A 26,255-nucleotide genomic window follows, 5' to 3' on the forward strand; every position below is an offset into this window, starting at 1 on the left:
TTAATTAATCTTCATTATTTTTCTTGTAACATGAATATTGTCATCTCTATGAATTATTAGTAAAAAAGTTAAGTTTTCAATCTCTCACGTAAAATACGAATTGATATTCCTTCATCAACTTGGATTATCGGAATCATGCATAATGTCCATTTGCATGGGAAAAATGGTCACCTTTTTCCCGAACAGGTTAATTTGATTACAAGTTGGATTTAGAATTTGAATTTTATGGATTTTTATATCACCGAAAGTCAATAGACTACTAAAAATTACTATTTTTCCACTGACTTTTTTCACCAAAAAATGTACGTTCGCTATTTCTATAAATATTTTGATTGTATCGATGAGAATAAAAAAGAGTAATGTTTTCCTACGGAAATATTAGGAAGTTTCTCACTATTTCAATGATAATTTGTTTTCTACCATACATTCTCCCAATGAGCTGGTTTGGTGGGAAATAAATGAAAAAAATCAAATTCTATAGCATAATTTTTTCACTTATTCGGAATGGGAAAAATCTTTGTTTTTAATAGTAATATAATGCAATAATAATTGGGTTTACAGTCAAATTAATATTATTTATAAATGTATATTGAACTCGTGTATGCATGTGCATTGCAAGATATGAAACTTGAGTCCCACATCAATATAAGAATGTGTTGACGTGGGGTAGCATGAATTCTCCCAACTAAATAACTATACTTTTAGGATGTGGTTCTCCCAGACAGGGGCGGAGGATCTAGGCGGAGAATATTACTATTTGTACATGATTAAAATTATTTTTTAGATATGTATAATAGATGTCGAACCTTCTTTCATTAATTCGTGTGTTTACTTCTCAAATTATAAACCCCCTTATTGAAAATCCTGGCTCCGCCACTGCTCCTAGATCGAATCGTTGTATCACCTTATTATAAACATTTATCAAAATTCGAGTAAGATGAATATGGGAATATATACTCCACCAGGTGAACCAGTCCTAGGATCATACTAAAAATGACAACAACTTGTGATACAATTCCAAAGTAGAAACGCCATATAATCGTCATCACTTCTATTTTATAGCATCTTGTATACTTTCCATTTTGAAAGATAATATTCGAATATTCGAATATTCAATAACTTGTGAATGCGATTTATTTCTTTTGAGTTGTTAAGCATGAATGTGGGGGGTTCTCCATGTTAAAAGATAAAAATGTCATAACATTGTCAACATAATTTATTCACTAGAAAAAGAATTTACACACGCACAAAAAAAAGGAGATCAAAAGAAACAAGAAGAATTAAGAAGGTGAATAGAATTTTGTCTACTGGCAAGTTGCAATAGATGAGATTTAGTGGTGGAGCTAGAAGTCCGTACCTAATATCTCACATTATCACTCAACTAATGGTTCTTTTCACAAAAAGTCACTTAGCTTTCTTTTATAACCCTAAAGTCACTCAACTGTGGATTCTTTTCATAGAAAGTCACTTAACTAGAGTTCTTTTCACAGAAAGTCACTCAACTTTCTTTTATAATTTTAAAGTCACTTAACTATGGATATTTTATACCTACAAAGTCACTCATATGTTGATATTTCACTTAGAAAATCACTCAATCAATTTAAATGATTTTTTACATAAAATTTTGTTCAAATGCAATTTTTTTTTAAAAATAATAAGATGCTCATTTTAATTATTTTATTAAACTTTATTGAAACACAATTTTTGTTTTAAACTAATTTCTTAAAAAATAATAAGATATTCATTTTAATTATTTTATTAAATTCTATTGAAACATAATTCTGTTCTAAACTAATTTTTTTTTTAAAATAAAATGTTTGTGTATCCAATACATAAATCGGTAAATAGAAACGACTAAGATACATGAATAAACATTGTTATTTGTAAATTTTGAAATAGGGATAATACACGAATACCTAGATCACCTAAGCTATCTTGTAATCTCTAAATCTATGAAAAATGAAGCAACAAACAATTTTATTTTGAAATCCCTTCTGTGAGAAAGAAAGAGTTTAAGAGAGAATTTAGCTTGATTATTTAAGAGTTTAAGAGAGAACTTAGCTTGATTATTTTCACAAAACTATTGGAGTTTAAATAACTAAGTATATATGTCCTAAAAGGAAAGAAAATCAATACCGAATCAATACAAATCAATATCAAATCAAGCTAGAGTAAATTTAGGAGTAAATCTACCTACTATATGTACACTTATGCTATAGAATATTCCTAGGATTCTAACACTCCCCCTCAAGCCGGTGCATATAACTTGTTTTGGGACTAGCTAGGACTTGGTGAATATGTCAGTAAACTGATCACTTGATCGCATGAACCTTGTGACTATGTCTCCTGAATGTACCTTTTCTCTAACAAAATGACAATCAATCTCTATGTGTTTGCTCTCGTAAAATAATGAATTCGATGCAATGTGAAGTGCAACTTGATTATCGCACACAAGTTCCATTTTTGTAGTATCTCCAAATTTCAACTCCTTCAGTAATTTCTTGATCCATATGAGTTCACATATTGCCACTGCCATAACCCGGTATTCTACTTCTGCATTAGATCTAGCAACCACATTTTTTTTTATTTTTCCAAGCCACCAAATTTCCCCTAACTAGAACACAATATCCAGAAGTAGATCATCTATCAAAGGATGACCCTACCCAATCTGGATCTGAATATTCAATAATTTTTTCATGTCATCGATCTTCATAAAGAATTCATTTCCTTGGAATATATTTTATGTATCGAAGAATGCGAATAATTGCATTCCAATGACTATCACAAGGAGAATTCAAGAACTGACTTACGACACTAACCGAGAAGGTAATATCAGGTCGAGTTACTGTGAGTTAATTCAACTTTCCTGTCAGTCTTCTATAGCTTCCTAGATCACTAAGAGGCTCCCGCTAAACTGATAGGAGCTTAACATTTGAATCTATTGGAAAATCAATAGGTGTAACACCTCGAAATTCGGAAGAGGAAAGACGTCCAAAGAGAGCTACTAGTTCAATTCCACGAGATAAGTCCATGGTTCGTATGAAGTTCTATGGGTCATAGACCAGTCTTATAGGAAGTGGAAAAAATATTTTGAAAATCAAGCCTTAGTAACACATTCTACAATTGACCAGGACCGCCCGTCGAATGGACTACAGACCATAGAAAGGTCCCGTAGAAAGGTTCCAGATTTAGTGAAATTTTGAGTGTAAAGTTGGGTTCTACAGGTGGATTCTACGAACCGTAGAAATTTTGACAGTCTGTAGGAATGAGTCGTAGAATTTTCCCAAGATTTAGACCTCAATCACTCGACCTACGATTGACCAGTACGGTCCGTAGGTCGCAACCGTAGGGCTAACTGATAGTTATTTTTAAAGGGTGTTTTGGTTTTTTTCTAAGCACCAAATTTGTATACTACTTCGTTTTGCCTATAAATAATACCTTATAACTTATTTTACCCCTAAGTCTACCCATTCTCCTTCATTCCCCTAAAATTTCCAAAGTTCCTCTCAAAGATTTTCTCTCCGAGGCTCTCAAGGATTCTAGGGTTTCTTCAAGTACAAGTCTCATTTTCTTCACCAATTGCTTAGGGCTTCAATTTCAAGGTATGAAGGGAGTTGATCAATGGATTCCATTCACCCGTTGAGTCCCAAAGTTTCTCCACATTCTCCAATTCAATATCCCAAAATTGATTAGGTTTTCATTCAATTCCTCATGGATTATATTTGTATGGATTAAATTATTTGATTTAGATCATATTATGATTTTCTAAACTTAATTGCATGTTTTCCAATCAATTCCATATGAACTCATGTATTGATCATGATTTTGACTATGAATCCTAATTTATATGAATGTATAAAGAAGTTATGAGGTTATGAATGATATTTTCATGAAAGACATGCATGATTTATGAAAATGAATATCTTATGATTTATGTTGCTTTAATATTAACATCAATTCAATTGTGAAAGGTTTTCTCACATCAAGGGATCATGATTTGGTGAAAGGCTTTCTCACTCATGCATTATTCAATATTTAAGGAGTTATTCTATGATGTTTTTAGCTTAGACTAGTACCGTAATTGTGTTTTTCCATGGATGATGCTATGTTTATGATTACGACTAATTTCGTTGGGATTTTACTTAGCACCGACAGGATATTAAGATGGAGGCTCTCCTATTAGTAGAGGTCGGCTCTCAAGTAGGAATCTCCTTGTCCCTAACTACGTGCCCCTGTAGGTTGTCTGAAGTGACATAGCTAATGGATCCACCTAAGCTAAAAATTACCCTTGCCCTAACAAGTAAGGATATCTCTTTTCGATGTGGGAGAAAGACACTGAACTCCACGTTATAGCTCACTTGATTTATGTCGGTTAATAGTAAATATCCCACAAAATGAACTAAGATATATTCAAATATTTTATGAAACTTTCGTTATATTTTAAGATGTATTGACCATGTTCATTATTCATGATTCTTCTTTAAAGTTTTAACTATGTTTAGCTTGGTCATGCATTTCATTTTTTGATTATCTCCCCTTATTATCATGATTTATGTTTTATGCATATCCCTCATACTTAGTACATTCCATGTACTAATGCATACTTGTGCCTACATTGTTTCACTAATATAGGGTTTGACGACTCATCTCCCTCCGTTCGTGGCTAGTTGATCACCTTAGAGATTGAAGACTTGGTGAGTCTTCATACTCTGACGACTGTGTCAACTTTAGTGCTTTCTTATGCCATTTACTTTTGGTTGTTGTACGTGGTGTACGGGTTCGTTCTGACCACTCCTATTGATGTTGTAGAAAGGCTTGTCAAGACAATGTTGGACTTCCGTTTTTAAATGTCAAACTATTTTACTCATTTGAAATACTCTACTTTTGTTTATTATGTTGTATTGTATGTATGTAAAGTGGCTTGTGTAGGGCCTTACAAGGTCTTATAGGTCATGTCCGACTAGGGTATACTTTGGGTCGTGACAATAGGCCTATAATGTGTCATCCTTGTCTCTTCAAGAATATCAAATGCATACTTCCTTGATGAAATAACAATTTCATATTTGAATTGAGCAACCTCAATCTCTAAGAAGTACCTCAATTGACCAAGATCCTTAGTCTAAAAGTGCTAGAAAAGGTTATTTTTCAATTTGGTAATTCCCTCATCATCATTGCATGTGATAACTATGTCATCAACATACATTACAAAATACATGCACAAACTTGGAGCAGAGTGACAATAGAACAAAGAATGATTAGCTTTACTTCGTACCATGCCAAACTCCTGAATAACCATGTTTAACTTTCCAAATCATGCTTAAGGAGATTTCTTGAAGACATAAAGTGCTCGTCGTAGTATGAACACTATGTTACTAGACTCCCCATGAGCAACGAAATTAGGTGGTTTCTCCATATATACCTCATCTTTGAGATCTCTATGAAGAAAGACATTTTCAATATCCCATTGGTAGAGAGGACAATGACGAGCCGCGACCATGGATAAAAAGAGACAGACTGAAGAAATCTTGGCCACAGGAAAGAAAGTATCACGATAGTCAAGATCAAAATTTATGTATAATTCTTGACCAGTAGTCAAGATTTTAGGCGATCAATTTGTCCATCAGGTCCAAACTTCAACATATATACCCACTGACAACCAATTGTAGATTTTATCTAAAGGCAGGGAAACAAGATCTCAAGTACTACTAGAGTGTAAGGCAGATATCTCTTCAATTATAGCTTGTTGCTAGCCTGTATGAGAAATAGTTTCACATGTAGTCGTAGGAATAAACAATAGTAATGATACAATGGCAGACTAGGTCACTGAAAAACGATGATAGCTCAAATAAGTATAGATAGAATGAAGGTTAAGAGTAGAGTGATTACCTTTCGAATAGCTATGGAAGGACTATGTGTGGACAAGTCCTCAACATGCAAGGATTTAGGCAAAGGGCGTGAATCATCTGAGGGCGGACGATGATGATAGGTTAATAGTGGTGGAGGTATAAAGGAGGAACATTGAGTCATAGGAAATGATGTGAAAGGATAGACTATGGCAGGATACCCTAAAGATGGAACTGATAAAACCTCATAAATGTCTAATTATTTAACAGAAGAGGATGTAAAGTAGATATAACCTTCAAATAAGTAACATCAACTGACATAAGATATCACTGGAGGTCAGTAATAAGCATCGATATCCCTTCTATATCCTTGAATAACTGAGAAACACACATTTAAGAGCATGGGGAGTGAATTTATCTTTTCCTGGAGTGAGTATATGGAAAAAAACATGTGCTTCTATATACACGAGGTGAAGAGAGAATAAGGTTGACTTGGGAAACAAAACAGACTGAGGTACCTGATTATGAATAGTGGAGGAAGGCATACACTTAACAAGATAACAAGATGTGAGCATTGCGTCCCCCCAAAATCGCAATGAAATATTTGCTTGCATGAGAAGAGTATGTGCAATCTAAAAAATATGCCTATCTTTCTCTCTGCAATCCCATTTTATTATGTAGTGTAAGGACGAGATGTCTAATGAAGAATTTCATGGGAAGACATATTTTTTTTAAATTGAGATAATAAATATTCACGTGCATTATCACTATAAAAAAATGTGAATAGAAACACTTAATTGGTTTTTTATTTTAGCACAAAAAGTTTGATATATGGGAAATAAATCAAAACGATATTTCATTAAGAACATCTAACTGCACCTTGAGTAATCATCAATGAAGTAACAAAATACTTAAAATCTATTATAGAATTAACTCTACTAAGACCCCAAATATCATAATAAACTAAATGAAAAAGAGACTCTGCTCGATTATTAGGACTACGTGGAAAAGTAGCTCGGGTATGCTTCCCTAATTGACATGACTCGCAATAGAACTTAGACAACTTAGACAAGCTAGGTACCATCTTTTAAAGTTTGGATAAACTAGGATGTCCCAATCGTCTGTGGATTAAATCTAGAGAGTCTGAGATTGAACAAATTGTAATGGATTTGTTAGAATTGAGATAATAAAGTTCATCTCACACAAGCCCTTCGCCAATCATCCTTTCCGTACTGAGGTTCTGTATGAAAAGGAAGTCACTAAAAATGAGACAAAACAATTTAAGACCTTAGCCAAACGACTTATTGACAAGAGGCTAAAAGGACAATCAGGGATAAAAAAAAACATTATTTAGAGTCAAGGAAGATAAAGGATTTGGTTGATCGACTCTGATTGTCATGGTTTGAGAACCATTAGCTAATCTAATAGTAGGAAGGGACTAAGAGTAAGTACTATTAGACAACAAAGATTTGTTACCATAAATATGATCAAAAGCACCTGAGTCCATAACCCAAGGTCCAAGTGTGGTGGATTGTGAGATACAAACAATGTGATTATCAATTTGGGGAATAGAAGCTATTAATGAAGATGTTTGCCAACTCTCCAGATACCGAAGAAATTCATTGTATTCTACCTAAAAAAACAAACAATTGATTGGTGGAATTATCATCAGTGTATTCAGTTTGAGCAACATGAACATATTTGGATTACCACGTAGAAAGCAGCACACATCACACATCACAGGTATGACCCAATTTGTTACAAAAGCCACATTTTCATCATTGTTTCCCATGCAGTCCTCTATGTCGATTTACGATCTAAAATCCAGTCTGAGATGCTGAAGAATCTGCAGGTGGTACCAGATGACTATACAGCATAGATGATGTAGCTAGTCGTAACAATCGAGCAAACAGGTCATCCACAACAGGAACAATAGAGCAAGAAAAAAATTTGATCTTGGACTGAGTCAAGATCACATGGAAGTTCAACAAGTGCAACAACTAGAAACATTTTTTGATATTGCTCCAATTTCTTTTCAACACTTGAAGTAGCGAGCATTAACTCATTGAATTCTTCCATAGTTGCCTGAATCTGTCCAAGATAACTCGATATATCCAAGTCTTATTTTTTAAGGTTAGTCAAATGAGAATTGTCATTATAAAAGCGGGATATGTCATTTGTGTATATCCCACGAGCCTTTTCCCAAATCAAGAAGCAAGTTTGGAACGGTCAAAAATGATGACATCAATTTTGAATCAATAGATTTCCATAACAAACTACACAATTGAGCATCAATCTTCTCTCATTTGCCCCTATCTTTTTCAGTAATATCCTTGGCATGTGTAACCAAGTGATCTTGAACACCTTGTCCCATACGCCATAATTGAACAGAGGAGGACCAAGATAAATAGTTTGCATTACCTGTCAAAGATTTTGTGGTGATGCCATGATTTGGGTTGCTGGAACTCACAAATTTAGTGTTAAATATATCGGATTTGAGAGACATGAAAAACAGATCTATTAGTGTTAAAAATAAAGTAAATTTTGGAGGAAAAAAATTGAAGAACAGATTTGGAAAATTGGAGAACTACTTGTTGTTTTGGTAGAAAAAGTTACTGGAAAAAATTGCCATAAAAGTGGCTGAAAAACACCACAAGCCGCAAGAATTTCGATAGTATTATCATTACTGGTATATGCATAATACCCTTGGAGAGTGTCGAGTTCACAGAATAGTAGAGGTTTTGCTGGAAAAAAAAATTCTTAGCAATTTTGTTCTCTTATTATTTCTGTTTTCTCACTAAAGAAAACTTTGATACCATGTGAGAAGACATGAGCTTGAGAGAGAACTTTGCTTGATTATTCCCACGAGCTATTGAGTATCTTGTAATCTCTAAATCTACTATTTCTTTAAAAAAAAAAACTAATTTAATATTTAATAAAATAATTAAAATGAGTATCTTATTAACTTTTAAGAAAATTAATTTAAAACAAAATTTGAATTTCGACAAAATTTAATTAAAACATTATTAAAATTGGTTGGATGACTTTCTAAGTGATATATCAATAATTAAGTGACTTTTGTCACGCCTTAAATCTCATTAAGACGGGCAGGCACCCGATGCCCTAAAGGCCCGAGAGAACCAACATGTAACATGTGCTTACTATGCACATAACTATGACAATCTTGTGACAAGTTCACATAGGATGCGGCGTTACAAACCAACATAAGTAGACCCAAAACTTATATACAAGACTTGGTCATTGAGGCCACAACTTGTTAAGATGCAACTGAACCATATGCATAAGTCTACAAAGCCTCTAAAAGATAGAAAACCTTAGAGTAGGTCGAGACAGACCCCGCCTTACCCTTAACTATGATACAATACCAAAATGAATCTACCAAGGACTCAGTAAAGCTCCAAATCAATCTGGAGCTCACCAAAAGTAGTTGAGTGTCGTGTGCTCCTACTGAGGAGGTCCATTAGTTGAAGTACTTGTGCCTGCAACATGAAATGTAGCGTCCCCTACGAGGAACGTCAGTACGAGAAAATGTACTGAATATGTAAGGTAATAACATATATAAAATAAGAGTTCGAATGAAACCAAGTATCAATATATGTGTGCATAAATCAGAACAGAAGACCACATTTGTTAACTCTTATAGGATCATGTATGTTACATTTTTGTCTTTACCTTTCTGTGTGTTATGATCTTTATAAGGCATCTGATACGAATGACCAGCTGATCAGTGGTAGAAGAGGATGACCCATGCTAGGCATTTTAACCCCTGGGATGCGGTCCTCAAAATTACACAAATTGGGATCGGCCCATGCTAGGCTTTCGCCCCTGAGCTGCCACCCTTAATTATACAGATTGCTTTACTTAGATTCTTTAATCTTTGAGATTGTTGCTTTGGTGGTCATAATCATTTTTTATATTTGGAACTACGGACCAGTAGTAGAAGACATGAAAGTAATACTTCAAGGCAGTAACAATGACATAAGGAGCTATGTAACATCAATGCATTACTTGTGAGCTTAAATGACACAATTCACTTCAATTGACTAAGAGAAAGATTCACCAAACTTGCTTTTGCAAATACCATTTCTATACCAGCACATAGGAGAATAATTACACACGTATAGAGTAGTGAACATATAATGAAGTAATTCTATACACTAAGGAGAGGGAGAAATATTGTTAGCTATTTGGAGATTGTACGCTGCCACTATGTTTCCTTTACTAGGAATAAAACTTAGGAAATTCACTTACTAATATTAATTGCAAGTATCAGATTTCATGCCGAAGAATATTGAATCGAATAGCCTTACATACCTTATCCTCTGACCAATACAACTATCATGATTCAGCCTCCCCTTTCAGGTTTTAATCTACAATATAAGTCATGATAAACTAAAATTAGCAGTTATCACACCGTGAGTCTTATAAAACAGTAGCTAACTTGACGGATAATGAGCCCATACAACCCTCAAAATAATGTGTATCATCACACCCTCCTTCTCTACCCAATACATACATTATATATCCTTTTCCAAGATTACCCAAGTTGCACCAACAACAATACACATAAAACAGGCTCAAATATTCTTTATCATACAATCAATTATTGAACTCACCACCCATTTGAGTTCTTTATGACAGTACATCCATAATTCATCACTCAAACTCATATATAAGAAGGAAGAAAATGGAGCAGTCACCTTACCTCAATTTCTGCAACTTCTCCTTATAACTTGAATTCCTCTAGAACTTCAACTTCCCTTCACACTTAAACCAAAGAAGAAGAGAAAAGTATCTTAATAACCAAGGAAGTGAGCAGTAGCTTCTGGAAATATTATGCCTTTATGTTTATACTTGAGCATGCATAACATGTTTTCCTAATCATCCATGGGAGAATTAAGCTAAATCCATAAGTGTTTTCACTTACCTTGTCAGAGATGAGAGTTTCTTCAAGAACCCTAGAAGAGTTTTAAGGCTGATGTTTTAATCCTTAAGAGAAGAGAGAGAGAGCTGGAGTTAATCCTCAATATTGTGTGTTAAAATGAGTGAGAATAGCAGCCAATATAGCTTATATTGAGCTTTCTTCACCTTTAAGAATATCCTCTAGAAAGCTTCATTTTCAGCCACTAATTGGTCAAGTAGTTGATGCACCTACTTATGTACATCAAGAAGCTCAAAAGGTCAATCTAGGTAATGCACCTACTTGCTTTCACTTGGGCTTAAATATTGGGCCTTGACAGATTTGGCTGTTGGGATTAAATTTCATTTTCCTTTTATTTAACTTAGTTTGGGCCTCAAGTGAGTCCATTAGCATAGGCCCAATTCTGATCCATAAACCTTGGCTTTTTTAACTAGATCCATATAGCTCAAGTAGGTGATGCACCTACTTAGTCCTTTGGACTGGTCAATAAGTCAAAGTAGGTGATGCACATACTTGTCACCTGCTAGCTTAGTTAAGTCAAGCAAGCAGCTCACTTATTTTATTCCATTTTCTAAATATTAATCTCTTTTGCTTTAACTTAGCACTTAACTTTCAACTTTAAGCTCAATTACCACCTTACTATCTCTTTAAATACTCCCGTTGGAGTTACCTTGCAGTACACATGCTGAAACGTGCAAGGCATCACATCACTTTCTGAGCTAGTTTAAACCAACACTAATCATATAAGAATCATGGTCCCTCACCTATACTATAAGGTTATGTCAAGTATCACAAGAATATAACAAGCATATGTGTAATACGGGTTGTTTCAATTTTGTAGGCAAAATATTCATAGTTGAGTGACTTTGAGGCAATAAAAGAAAATTGAGTGACTTTTTGTGGGAAGAATCCTTAGTTGAGTGACTTTATGTGAAAAGAATCATTAGTTGAGTGACTTTGAGGTTATAAAAGAAAGTTGAGTGACTTTCTATGAAAAAAAAACTATTAGTTGAATGACCATCTAAAATATCTGGAAATGGATTCAGTCGAACTCAATATTTTTTGTTCAAATAATATATTTGTATTGAAAAGTTTATTTAAATTTGTTCAAATATACATTAAGTTTTAAACTCAATTATTAACATTTGAAATCGTCATTATATAATTCAAAATTCATAAGGTTAAAATTATGCCTTTGTCTCTAATAGGATCAAACCTCCAATATTTTGTGTATTTCTTCATCAATGCATTAACCAAATCAAAGCAAATATGTATTTGCCTAAGGCAATAGGGTGGGGCAGAACTAAAATTCTAACTACATTTATTGCAAAACTCAATAGCTTAAATATTCATCAAAACTTTGTATTTGTGTTAATTGTTTTAAGAAATATACTTCGTAGGGAAAATTATGCAAAATAACAACATTTAGCCTATATTAGGTACTATAGCTACAGTTTAAGAAAATTGTAATTCACGGTTACAGTTTTCCCAATTCTTGTTATTCGTCTGATTTGTATAATTGTAATTTGTATAAATCAAGAATTTGTATAATATGATTCCTGATTTTATAAATTTTGTATATGCTTACCCTAACTATTTGTATACGATTTATGAAAAATCATAATAAATTATCATGTTAGTATATTGGCAAACGAAATATACAAAAGGAGTTCTAAAAATTCTAAATGTATAAATAAACACTTTCTATATACTTGCCCTATTTGTATATTCAAAAGTGAAATATATAAACGAGCAGAAATATACAACTGTAGCCTCCATAGCAAATGGAACTATAACTATGGAGCGCAATTATCGAAACTATAGTTGTAGAGCCTTATTATGTCTATTATGTTTGCTATTTCTGAAATTTTCTCTTTAAAGTATTTAATGTTTGAACATACTTGGGCTAATATTTTTATGGAAAATTACGCGGTTAAGCAAACATATACTAGTTAATTAGCTAACATAGTTACAGTTTGTATTAATTACAATTCGAAACTTACTTCTAGTTATAATTACATTCTCTATCTCGCCTCTCTCCTCTCTTCCTCTCTTCCTCTCTTTATCGCCTCTCTCCCCTCTCTCTGGAATCTCGCTCGCCACTCTCCTTTTTTCAGTCATCTCTCCCTCACCTCTCTCATCTCCCTACCCAGTCTCTCTCTCGCTTCTCTTCTACCAATCTCTCTCACTTTATACAAACACAAATGTATAATTTGTGTTTGTATAAAGTGAGAGAGACAATATATACAAATACAAATACATATCTCTCCGTCCTATACACTTATAATTATACAAATACAAATATTTTCCTGCACAGTTCTCTTTTGCCTTTCTCTCTCTATACAAACACAAATTATACAAATACAATGTATAATTTGTGTTTGTGTAAACCGGGAGAGAGATTGGATATACAAATATTTTAACTCGATTCAATTGTATACGAATTCAAATTGTATGCAGATATACAAATACAATAATTGATACATATACATAGTAGTTACATATATACAATTATCTAACCGATATACATATACTAAATCACCTCTCTCCACTCTCTTCCCTCTCTCACTCATATCTCTCCTCCCTCTCCCAATCTCGCTCGCCGTTCTCCTTTCTATAACATGTAGCTACGAATTGTAATTAGCAAACTATAGCTATAGAGCATAATTACGTTAATTTTGAGTGGCTATATGCAAAAACTCCCCTATATTTATTAGGGGTGTCAAAATGAGCCCAAATATAGATAACCCGTCCAACCCGCCCATAATTTTATGGGTTAAGCTCAAGATAATTTGAAGTATAAATTATAGGAACCACATATTATAAGTACTAAATAACATCATATCCCTTCTAGTTTTCTATTTACCAAAAATCCCTTAAAAATGATGTTTGCGGGATACATAACGTTGTGCACGGGATACATTAGGTTTGATACATTCCACATAGCTGGATACATAGCTTGTGCACGGGATACTTTAGGTTTGATGCATTCCACATAGCGGGATACATAGCATTGTGCACGGGATACATGCGAGATACATAGTGTTGTGCACGGGATACATAGCGTTTGATACATTCCACATAGCGGGATACATAGCGTTGTGCACGGGATACATGCGGGATACATAGGTAAATAAGGGATTTTTGAAATTTTTGAAATAAGTAGGGATAAATGGATATTAAGGTAAGTAAATGAGTGTAGTTAAGTAATTTGTCCTAATTTGAATTGAGTTCAATCTCAACTCATTCATGCATTAATCCATTTTAAAAGAATCTTCAATTGAGCCCATTTTAATCTCCAATTTCAACCCAATTTAAGACTCTTTATTTGTATTGGTTTAATGTATGTTCTCATAATGAATGTATGAACTACAATCTTTTTTATATATTCTAAGATTTACCTATCCATTTGTAACCTTTTTTTTATTTGTTTGAGTTGAGATTCAAATTGTGGTTATAAAAGGTAAATAACAATATGTTAAAATGATTGAGATTAAGTAGATCAAATTGATCGGATCACGATCCAACACAATTTTGAGCCCAACCCATTTGAACCCAAAGTAAATTTTAGCGGGTCATAATTCAACTCAATTTCTATTTCAACCCAATTTAATATCTTCAATTTCAATCTAATTTGCTCATTTGACACCCTTAATTTCATCATGTGATAAACCCATACTCTAAATTAAAATCCCCGTCTCACTCTTTGTTGTACTGAAAAACTCATAATGTAAGCCTACGTACAAGATTAACTCAACGAATATCGCTTAGAATATGTGACTCTAAACTTGTATACATTGTTAATAGGGAAAAGGGTCTGATATACCCTTCAACTTTGTCATTTAGAGATGATATATATCTCATTATGAAATTGACTCATATATACCCCTACTTATATATAAATGGCTCACATATACCCTTTTCCTCTAACGGAAATGAAAAATAATAATTTTAGTTTACTTTTTTATTATTTATTTTTTTTAAATATAATACCGAGCATATTTAATCCTCCTCAAACATTTTTTTTTTTACTTTTTTTGTTTCAATGACTAATTTAGATTTATTATTTTGTTGGTCAAATTTATTTATATTTCACTAATATTCTTGTAAAACTTATTATAGATGACCAAATTTTTTTCTTCAAATACAAAAATTAAATTACAATATAGACAAAAAAAAAATAGTTTTAATTTTTTTTCTTTACACTAAGGAATGAAAGAAAAAAATAAAATAAGAATAAGAAACTCAAAAAATTATAATCAAAGAAGTCAAAAAATCATTTATGTATGAAAAAGATTAAAATATACCTTGAACTTTACTAGAAGAATCATATATACCCCTAAATAATTTTTAAGAAAATGAAAAGTCAAAAATATAAATTTAAAACTATTTTTATCACTACCGTTAAATGAAGGGTATATGTGAGCTCATTTCGCAACGGTAAGGATATATGTGAGCCGTTTGTATAACGGCTCACATATACAAGTCACTTTCATAACAAGGGACATATCAGCTCTAAATGACAAAGTTGAGGAGTGTATCAGACCCTTTACATTATCTTGCTATTTTTATATGTCATAGCAGATAATTTATCTTATTTTAAGATTATATATTTTATCATTTTTAAAAAAGGGAGGGGGCGGGGGGTGGGGGGGGGGGGTTAAATATCAATTGAGTGACGCAATAATATCAGTATTTCCTTGCAATGATGTTGTACAAAAGTAAGTTCATAAAGTAAAATACGTGTAACGTATTAATCCAACTTTTCGTCAATTCTAGTACGCCTTTTGCATTTTTTTCTATGAGTTGGTCCATTAGAAGGAAAAAGAAAGAGCTAATGTCTATCCTTTCTCTTTTATTTTTTCCTTTTTTTGTTACCACAATATTAAAATATTAATTAGAGGCCTTCTCTATCAATACATAAACCAAATTAACATGTCAATAATTTTTTTTTTATGGAATATAATATGTTCTCGGAGTTAATATTAGTACTAAAAAAATAAAAGGAAATTTTTTTTTTATTTATTAAATATAAAAGATAACATGTTTTTGTGTTCGGTATCCGTATTAGAGTCCGATTAATATAGAGCCTTATTCGGAAGAAAGCACTTTTTATCAAAAAAAAAATTTCATACCCAAGATTCAAACTCAAGATCAAAGACTACATATTTTGAGTATTCCATCAAATAAACCTTCTTGTGATTTGTTTTTTTTTCTTTTGTTAATATACTTGATGACTCATGATTTGTTTTCTCATGCTTGACGTGAAAAAATTGTTTGTTTCTTGTGAAAGGATTGTGTTAAAGAATAACTAATTACTATTCCATATTGTTCATATTAAGTGAATATTTAAGGGAAAAAAAATTCTTAAGGGTATGAACACCCTTGAGAAAAATATTTTAGGAAAAAATTTTGAAGACTATTTACACTATTACCATTTTGATTATTCTCAAACTAATCGCCTAGAAAATGTAAAGTAATTAAGAACCCCATTAAAAAAAATGTAAATATGGAGAAAAGAAAGTCCACAATTTTCTTGAACTTTAAAAAATCCACTTATTTTGAATTGTGAAAAATATCTCAACAATAAGCTTAATATGGACGAAAGGGAGTGTTGTTGTTGATTAGTGGTTCTTTATAAAATGATGTGTTTTTGGAAGTTTATAATCACAAATATATATATTTATAAAAAAAATGAAGATATGTGATTTATCAATATTGTATCTTACATATTCCTATATTTTATTTACGAATTATGATTTGTTCATTCGAAAAAATTATATAAGAATTAATTTTTTTTTAATAGTTTTCACAAATTATGAAATTTTTCTTAAAAAAAAGACAATTGTATTTTCAAATAAAATATTAACTTTAAATTATGATTTCTTATTACACATTTAAATAAACATGAATGAAGGTTATGGTTGTTGGAAAACTATATACACAGCCGAAGTATACGGAATCTTATCGCGTGGAATTTCATCGAGTTGTTATTGTTGTTTGTCCTCGTAAGAAACAAAAATGTAAAACAGTAAAACAAGGCAAAGCCAAAAAGTAAATGACCACAGACCTACTCATCTAGACAAACAGTGTCAATAAAAAGGCTGTAAACTTTTTTGTTGTTATTCAAATTCTTAAACCCCCAAGTGCAGGTCGGTGCTAAATGCTTAAACCCCTCTATTTTTTTCTTACCCGTGAACCCCAAATTGCTATATTATTATTTTTTTATGTTGTTGCTATTCAACTCTTAAACCCCAAGATTCAAGAACTTGTGGAAATTTGCTTAAATGGGTAAATGAAGTGTACTTGTATACTTTGTTAGTGCTTATATTCAATCTTGATTTTAGACAAATAGGAATATCTTTAGTTGATGTGCTTTTCTTGTTTTGTCAAAATGGGTAGAGGCATTGATTCTTTTTTCAATGTTGCATTGCAACAAAATCATGTCATTTATTCATATGTGTTCATTGATCTCTGGTAGATTCTTTGCTCATAAAGTTAATTGCTTTTTTGCCTCCTTTTTGACATTGGGGTACCTCCCTCTTTATGCTAAGTATGTAGGTAAACTTAGACAAAGTGTAACTGGTGTAGTTTATCTAGGAAGACTCTATTGGTTGTATTCCATTTTCACCCTTTTGTGAGGTTATAAGTAGAGGTGCTTAAATGTTGATTATTGGCATTGCAGGGGCATTTTTCAATAGGGTGCAAGTGTTTTGATACTAAATTCAACTTTTTTTCGGGTATAGCAATGAGCTTCAGTGGCTCTACAGCTGGTTCTGGTGGGTTTGTGTTCATTTTTACAATGCAATTGTTTTAAGTACTTTGCCCTAGAAAAGCAGGACAAGTGAGCTTAATGTTTGAACAAAAGGTTGATGTTGCAATTGTTTAGGTAGCGGAACAACTAGAACATCTTTGGAATTTGGGAGGACTCATGTTGTTAGGCCTAAAGGAAAGCATGAGGCAACTATTGTTTGGCTACATGGTCTAGGTGATAAGGGCTCAAGGTATTGTTTCTATCATTAGCATAAATCGTGCTTTTAAGGTGTTGATGCCTTTGAGGACAATAAAGCCGCGATAAAGACTGTCACAAAAATTGTTAATTGATATATGATTTACTGATTAAATTATGATCGATATATCATGATGTTACATAGTTTTGTCTAAATTCCTGCACTATCAGGCTCTAGTGACCTGTATTACACTCTTTTTTGTTCTTGAGAATGGAGGTATTACTTTTAGTTCATATGCTTCTCAAGCCTACTTTGTTCAATTTTGGCTCTTTACCTTTTCTTTTGTTTACCTCTATTCTGTTCCAATATAATAAACCCCGAGTAAGAAACGAATGTGTCGTCGTCTTTTGATCATTTACTTGATTCTTAGGGATCAGGCAGCCAGATGTTGAACCAGGGACCACTTGTTCACTTGATGATTTTCCTATAGACCAATTAAACAAAACAAGATAAAGTAAATTATTCACAATGTCAGTTACTAATTTGGTGGCACTAAGACTAAGATTAGGCCCATAAACTTTCATATTAAAAATTTAGTCTAATTTGTCCATTTCAACAGACCTTTTCATAAATTGGTTCTCCAGATTATTTTGTGGTCCCTAAGCTAAATGGATCACTAGTCTCCAAGTTGTTTCTTTAACTGTACAGTATTTTAACATTTCTTGCATAAAGCTGACAGTTCTTTCCTTGAAACTTTATGTTTGCATATTTTAATCCAACTTGTATTATCTTGCTTAATTAGCTACCAGAAACGGTTGCTAACTCTTCTTTCTTATCTACTTGGCAGCTGGTCCCAGCTTCTTGAAAGCTTTCCACTTCCTAATGTAAGGAGATAGGCAGTCTATGCAGGGTGATTTCTCTAATAAGTGCGATATTTATTTCGTTGTGACTTGTCGGTATCTTTCCTTCTTAAATTGTTTTCAGGTCAAATGGATTTGCCCAACTGCTCCTACTCGCCCTGTTGCTGCCTTTGGTGGATTTCCCTGCACTGCTTGTAAGACTTATTTTCAGAAACAATATTGTTTTCTGTTTGTTGATAAGCATAGCTTCTATATTGTTGTATACTTGCTTAGCAATGTCTTACTCTCACTGTTCAATATCTTTTGCTTATCTACTGATAAAGATAAACAACAGAGGATCTATTAACTTGAATTATTTTAGGGTTTGATGTAGGAGATATTTCAGAAGATGCTCCTGATGATTTGGAGGGCTTAGATTTTTCTGCAGCACATGTTGCAAATCTCTTATCAACAGAACCAGCTGATGGTATGTTTCTTTTTCAACCTTTTCGAACAATATGTGCCAGAAAATCTTATGCAAGATGAAACTAGTGCTTCAAATATAATATATGTAGAAAATAATTTCATCTGCATAGCTAGATTGTTTTAATGCACTGTAAGTTGATATCTGATGTGGCAGTTCATCATTGCATATATGTCTGTAACTCTTTTTCATCTTCAGTGAAACTATGTGTTGGAGGATTCAGCATGGGAGCTGCAACTGCTCTTTATTCAGCTACATGTCATGCATTCAGTCAGTATGGTAATGGAAGTCCTTATCGAGTTAACCTGAGTGCAGTTGTGGGCCTTAGTGGCTGGCTTCCTTGTTCAAGGTGGAATGTTATTTCTTAGAGATACCTGCAGCTTTTGTTCCCGTGGAATTTTTATTTTTTTTAAAACCTGTTCCCATGGAATATGTTCCCCTTATTAGCTGGTTTTTCCAGGACATTAAGGCGACGAATGCAAGGAGTGAATGATGCTGTAAGGCGTGCAGCATCTTTGCCAATTTTGCTCTGTCATGGCACTGGTACTTCCATCGCATGCTTTCCAACTTTTGGAATCTTAAAGTCCATCTAATCTTCAGTGTTTTAGTATATATTAGCATTTTTACATTGCAAATATATGAAGGACCTGCAAGGTTGTTACTCGTGTGAGTTCCTGCCATTTGTTGGTTGTCTGCCTGAGATTTCGATTCCCTTTGATGTCCTATTGCATTTATTTCTGGGGCTCCTAAGTTTTTTTTGAAAAAACAATTGCCTCATAATGTCAGGGATCAGTATATGACATGTTTAAATTAATATTTATTAGATTATGAGGGTTAATGGAGTGTCTTGCGAAGCTTTATGTAAGGAAAAGCTAGTCCAGGACCTCTTGTGGATGTTTATACTGTGATTATTAACATCTTGGTATTTCTTGGTTCTCTTTTGATAGATCTCAGCTGGTGGAAAGGTTGGTTGAGAGGATATAGAAGTGACCTAAATTTGCTTAGCATATCACACTGTTTTGCCCTCATTTCACTAGGTTGTAAGTTTAAGGGACAACAGTGACTATTTGTAGAGGTTCACAGTCGGGAAGAATTTTTTTGTAACTCTTAAGACATGAATTAGTTGAAGTAACTGAGAAGTGGTTTGAACCCAACATACTGCAAGTATCTCTAGATAGTTGCAGTACAATCATAATTTGTTTTCTCGGTTTTTTTTTATTTCCCTTCCCCATGAATATTTTCGACAAATAACTTTTAGATTGATGATAATGCAAGGATTTCATTTCTGTCCATGCTTTTTCCTGCAAAGATTGAGGAAGCCTTTAGTTCCTTGCTTCCTCGCTAGTTAACATGTCTGACTTGTCCAAAAAAGTGAAGCACCGTCTAAAAGGCTGGGAGATCACTAATTTACATTCTAAATAATTTCCAAATGTCTCTGGATATAGCGTCAGTCATTTGAGAAGTTCTATGCATATGTCCTTTGGTTGTAAAGTCTCTAAATGTGGAGCCTTCGTTCTATTACTTATTACCTTACAAAACCTGAAAGGAGGATGTCTCAAAGATGAGTGGTCATTCATCAAACTCTATGACTTGATGATATTGTACTTACTGCCCCAACAAAAAAAAAAGCAAAATCTGCTACTTTTCTCGTGTATCGGACTGTTGGTTGCTGTTGATTTGGAATTTCAGAAGAAGGGAGATATCAAGGTCCCTGATATTCCACATGGCTATGATTTTCCTAAATGGTTGGCCATAATTGTCAACCGGAAGACTTGCACTCTTGCTGTTGTATTACTCTTTATGCCCAGGAGTTATGCCATTGAATATGAAGTTAGATTTAAACCTTAACGGAATACAAATGGTTCTTGTTTCAGGTGATGACGTTGTGGCATATCAACATGGAGAAAAATCTGCAAGAATTTTAAGCTCATCTGGTTTCCAGAATCTAACCTTCAGGACTTATGAAGGGTATATATACATTTCCACCTTCTTTCTTGGAATATACGTTAAACATCAGATGTTCCTTAAGATATCATGTTCAACTCTTCTTTTTTCCTTGTATAGGCTTGGTCACTACACAATTCCTGAAGAGACTGATGAAATTTGTCACTGGCTGTCTGCAAATTTGTGTCTCGGCGGGACATGATATGAATTGCTGAAGCTCTGGTATACGTGATATACACGAAGAAGAAGATGAAGAAGAAGAATAACAGCCATAGTGTATGAACAGCTAACCTAGGGAGAGTGGTTCATGGTATACTTGCATTATGCATCCTATTATATTGTCTTGTCTATTAGTATCTGTTGTATCAGTAAACAATAAATCACGTGTGGCTATCCAAGTTTTTACAAATTTGATTTTTTTTTTTCTCTTGAGAGGCAAAGAAATCAGTTTATCCTTGTTTAGTTCTCTTAATTAAAACAGCCAAACAACTGTTATATCTTAGTTATCACTTTTTTCAAAAGAGAATTTTTTTTTTCCAAGTACTTAAGTTGGTTGGTGAACCTAGTGTGAACATATCTTGTATAAGTTCATTATTCTTTATGGTGAACAACTCATAATTTCTCATAAGTAACTTGATGCTCGACTTTTTTTCACTTCGATTATTCCTTCATGGGTTCTTTGCTTGAGGAAAAGCAAAATTTAAAAGTGTAGGATATTGATGTGTTCGGGAGTCATTTGGTGTGAGATATAAAGGTTAATAATTTTGAAATGAAATGTAGGATTATTTTATTTTCCTTGAATTTTTTATAGCTATCTCATCATTATTATCATAGTGATGGAATAAGTTATCCTATATATAATGGTGGATAATTTGTCCCAAGATAACTTATTCCCAACCAAATGACCCCAATATTTATGTTGTGAACTTGTAATATTAATTCCTTTGGGGGGTCGTTGAATTAAGAATTCGTTTGTAATATCAATAATATTCCTTCGAGATCTTTTTTAAAAGGATGTTAAGGTCAAAGCGGGATTTATACCTAATATAAAAGCTCTTAACCCGACTCACTTTTGTGGGCCAGAAAACGATAAGCCCAATCCACAAGTACATGGGCTACAGTAGGGATGGCAATGGGGCGGGGCGAATGCGGGGCGGGGTGAATTTAAGACTATGTGGGGTGGGGTGGGGCGGGTTTAAGGTTGTGTGGTGCAAGTCGGATGCAGGGCGGGCTGAAGTGATTTTTTAAAAATTAATGTGGGGTGGGTTGCGGGCATATGTGATTTTATATGTGTTCAAACTTAATTTTAATTTTTTACATGTTATAAGAGTGATAGAACATTATTTATTAAGATAATTTCATTAAAGCTACTAAAATATTCAAGATAATAAATGAAAATGGTTCAATAAACAAAAATACAATTTCTTACTTATTTCTCAATTGACCTCTAAAAAATAAAATTTTTACGTCACTATCCTATTAAATTAATACAACTTAATGAAAAAATGAATTTGTTTTTATAAATTTTATTTTTAGTATCAAACATAACTAGAAAAAGAAAATATTAAAAAATTATGCAGGGCGGGTCTATGTGGGGCTGGGTGGGGCGGGTTGAAAATGAAAATAGTTGTTGTGGGGTGGAGCTGAGTGGATTAAAAATTTTGCAGGTTAAGCTCAACCCTCACCACCCCCGCACTACACCGCCCCATTGCCATCCCTAGGCTACGGTTGTGCCCGGCCAGATCATTTTTTTTAAAAGAAATATATTTTTTATAATTTGTAAATCAATATAAATAATTTGTAAATCAAATTATAAATAATTTGTAAATCAAATTATAATTCAAAAATATTATCATAAATATCCAANGTGGGGCGGGTTGAAAATGAAAATAGTTGTTGTGGGGTGGAGCTGAGTGGATTAAAAATTTTGCAGGTTAAGCTCAACCCTCACCACCCCCGCACTACACCGCCCCATTGCCATCCCTAGGCTACGGTTGTGCCCGGCCAGATCATTTTTTTTAAAAGAAATATATTTTTTATAATTTGTAAATCAATATAAATAATTTGTAAATCAAATTATAAATAATTTGTAAATCAAATTATAATTCAAAAATATTATCATAAATATCCAAGACAATATTACATTGTGTTAGTGTTACTACTTGTTAATCAAATCCATAAATAAAATTATTTTTATAATATCTATTAAGTTTGATTTCAAGTAAAATTATAAATAGCTAAATGGCCAAAAGCCCCACTAACCTATAGCCGAATTTTCAACTACACCCTCATACTTTATGGGGGTCCTATTACGTCCCCTGAATTTTAGAACACTGAAATTATTACCTCCCTAAATGCTTACCTGGCAAAGTGAGTGTATTTCACTCTCTTTGGAGTAGCCAAAAAATTATTAACATTTTGTTTTAAATATCACTTTTCAGTAAATATATTTATTTTAAATTACTTTTTGTTCTTATTTGTTTTCTTTCTTCTCCATAGTAATATAAATCAAATCTCTCCATCTTTCACCATCTCTAAGCCATTGTTGTCACCACCATCTCCACCGAGTTTATCACTATTGATTTCAAACAAATTTTCAAACTCATGTAAAACTCTTGCAAAACCAATCAACCTAACTAAATAGTAGATAAATTTACATATATTTTTATCACCCCAAAATACTTTAGATCTAATTTGAGAAAAATGAATCTAGGTTTAGTTTTTATTAAAAATAAAAATAAAAAATTAATATAATATATTAATTTACTTGATGAATTTTTTGGGTACAAAGGGCACATTCTGGTAGACAACACTGTGCTTAATCTCTCCATGGAGTTCAAGGATTCTTGAACATTCCTCCCAGATTCGTTGATCGATTAAATGTTTGTATCTTCACCTCATTTGGGAGGCAGCACTAGAAACTACAGAATGGGGCACACCAATTTTCTTCTTTCATTCCTTTTAAGAACTAGCAGCTTGGGGATCTGGGTTTACTTCAAATTCAATTTTTTTTACTAATAGATCATTAATTATTAATCTCAAATCTTAGTTAATCAACTACATCTCAGAAATTGTCCCTATCAATCTCGTTAATTCATCAATCATCGGTGAATCAGGCTTTTCCTCTTCGAAATTGTCGTCGACATCGTCGATGATGTGGAAGACATCGTAGCTCCTCCTCCTCATCTTTCTCAAGAGCTTCAGTGACCTCCATTAATGGCAATATTCTACCATGTTCGTCCTCTCTCCCCTATTCCTTCACTTTTTTTAGTTTATTTTTTAGGTTTTCAGAGCAATGTCCAAATATCTCAGAATGAGCTCTGCAATCATCATTCACCTATCTTCCTCAAAGACTCAGTTCATTATTCACCTATCTTTTTCAAAGACCCAATTTTTATGGACTTATGGTGTTCTAGTAATGGTGAAAATGCTTTGGTGATGGAAGGGATGGGTGAAAATATAAAAGAAAAGGGTAAAGAAATATTAAAAAAATGAAAAAATATATATATTTGATGACTTTTCCACGTGTCAAATTTGTGAAATTCACATGCCACCATAGATCTGATTATGGCTTTTTAAGGGTACAATTATTTCATTTTAAAACAGTTTAGGGGGGTGATAGGACTCTCGTGACGTTTAAGTGTGTAGTTGGAAATCTGATTTGAGGGGGCATTTGGCCATTTTCTCTAATTATTTTAGGGATAATGCATAAGTACCCCCTAGACTATGATCGAAATCCCAGAGACACGCCTAAACTTAACTAGAGTCCTATTACCCCCCTAAACTAATTTAAAATGGAATAAATACACCGCAAATGCTGACATGGCATAGAGAGTGTGCACACTCTCTTGAGGGTAAGTGATGACTGAACATATTGGACACATGTTATTTTTTTATTGGTAACTTTATAATTAGTTAGTAAACATATTTATTGACAATAAAATTTATATATATTTAATTATTTTTATTTATTTCTTTGTAAAATATTTATTTTAATTTCTTTTCACTTTAAACTTTTTTTCTAATTAATTTATTATCTTTTCACTTTTAATTATTTTAAAAAATTATGTGTATTTTCTTTTTCAAAAAAAACTTAAAAGTTTCCTTTAATTTTAACGTTTTAATTTTTTATGTTTTATTTGATTTTCTTCACTTATTTTGATATCCGTTCAAAATTAACTTATTTTAAATATAAGACATTGGAAATNAAAAACTTAAAAGTTCCTTTAATTTTAACGTTTTAATTTTTTTATGTTTTATTTGATTTTCTTCACTTATTTTGATATCCGTTCAAAATTAACTTATTTTAAATATAAGACATTTGAAATCAAATCAAAACAAAAGACAAATAAAATAAAATCAATAGAAAAATAAAGGGAAAATGCATAAGCACCCCCCAGTCTATGCCCAAAATCCATGAGACACATCTAACATTTACTAAGGTCCTATTACCCCCCCCCCCCAAACTTATTTTATGTATAATTTTCTACTCCTTTTCGGCCTACGTGGCACTATCTTGTGGGCCCAACGCGTGTTGACAATTTTTTCAAGGATAGTGCCACGTAGGCCGAAACGGGGTAGAAAATTAATTTAAAAATAAGTTCGGGGGGAGGGTAATAGGACCTTAGTAAAGGTTAGGTGTGTCGCAAGGATTTTGGGCATAGGCTGGGGGTGTACTTATGCATTTTCCCAAAAATAAAAGAGAAAAAATAATGAATGTAGGTAAAAAAAAAATTTGATACAAGGTAAAAAAATGTATTAATTAATTTAAATACAAGATTTAAAAAATAAGATTATTTTTTTAAAAAAATAATTTTCTTTTAAAACAAAATTAAGAAAAAAATATTTTTTAATTAAAAAAATAATATTTACACACATGGGGCGAGTGTGTACAAACACAACCAACTTGAGTGGTTGAAGGTGCCATATCAGCACAAAAGGTGCACAAAAATACGAAAAATGAGTTCAGTGGGGTAACATGATCTTGGTTAAGTTTAGGTGTGTCTCTGAGATTTCGGTCATAGTCTAAGGGGGTACTTATGCATTATCCCATTATTTTATAATGATCATAATAAAACACAAAAAATATGACAATATTGCATAGGCGCCTACATAGTGATTCCATAAAAAAAATTAGGGATTTTTTATTTTATGTAGTACATATTTTAGGAAAAATGCATAAGTACCCCCCCCCCCCAGCCTATGCCCAAAATCTCTGAGACACACTTAACTTTTACTAAGGTCCTATTACCC

General features: G+C 32.8%; 2 protein-coding genes across 3 annotated transcripts in view; both read left to right on the forward strand.

Moving 5' to 3' along the window:
* The window catches only part of LOC125842528 (endoribonuclease Dicer homolog 3a), a 384,270-nt gene that overhangs the window by 219,531 nt on the left and 138,484 nt on the right, over positions 1-26,255 (forward strand). The window lies entirely within an intron of this gene.
* LOC125842533 (uncharacterized) lies at positions 16,952-21,416 on the forward strand. 2 transcript variants are annotated; one of them, XM_049521839.1, is made up of 10 exons: positions 16,952-17,076; positions 17,471-17,564; positions 17,675-17,789; positions 18,583-18,619; positions 18,720-18,789; positions 18,957-19,061; positions 19,257-19,407; positions 19,519-19,601; positions 20,933-21,026; positions 21,123-21,416. In XM_049521839.1, exons 2-10 carry the CDS (start codon positions 17,534-17,536, stop codon positions 21,202-21,204), a joined length of 768 nt encoding a protein of 255 aa, XP_049377796.1. In that variant the 5' UTR covers positions 16,952-17,076; positions 17,471-17,533; the 3' UTR covers positions 21,205-21,416. The 2 variants fall into 2 exon arrangements, with proteins under 2 accessions (XP_049377796.1, XP_049377795.1); XM_049521838.1 differs by having other exon boundaries at positions 16,968-17,085.

This window comes from Solanum stenotomum, chromosome 10 (assembly GCF_019186545.1).
Source record: "Solanum stenotomum isolate F172 chromosome 10, ASM1918654v1, whole genome shotgun sequence".
Lineage (NCBI taxonomy): Eukaryota > Viridiplantae > Streptophyta > Magnoliopsida > Solanales > Solanaceae > Solanum > Solanum stenotomum.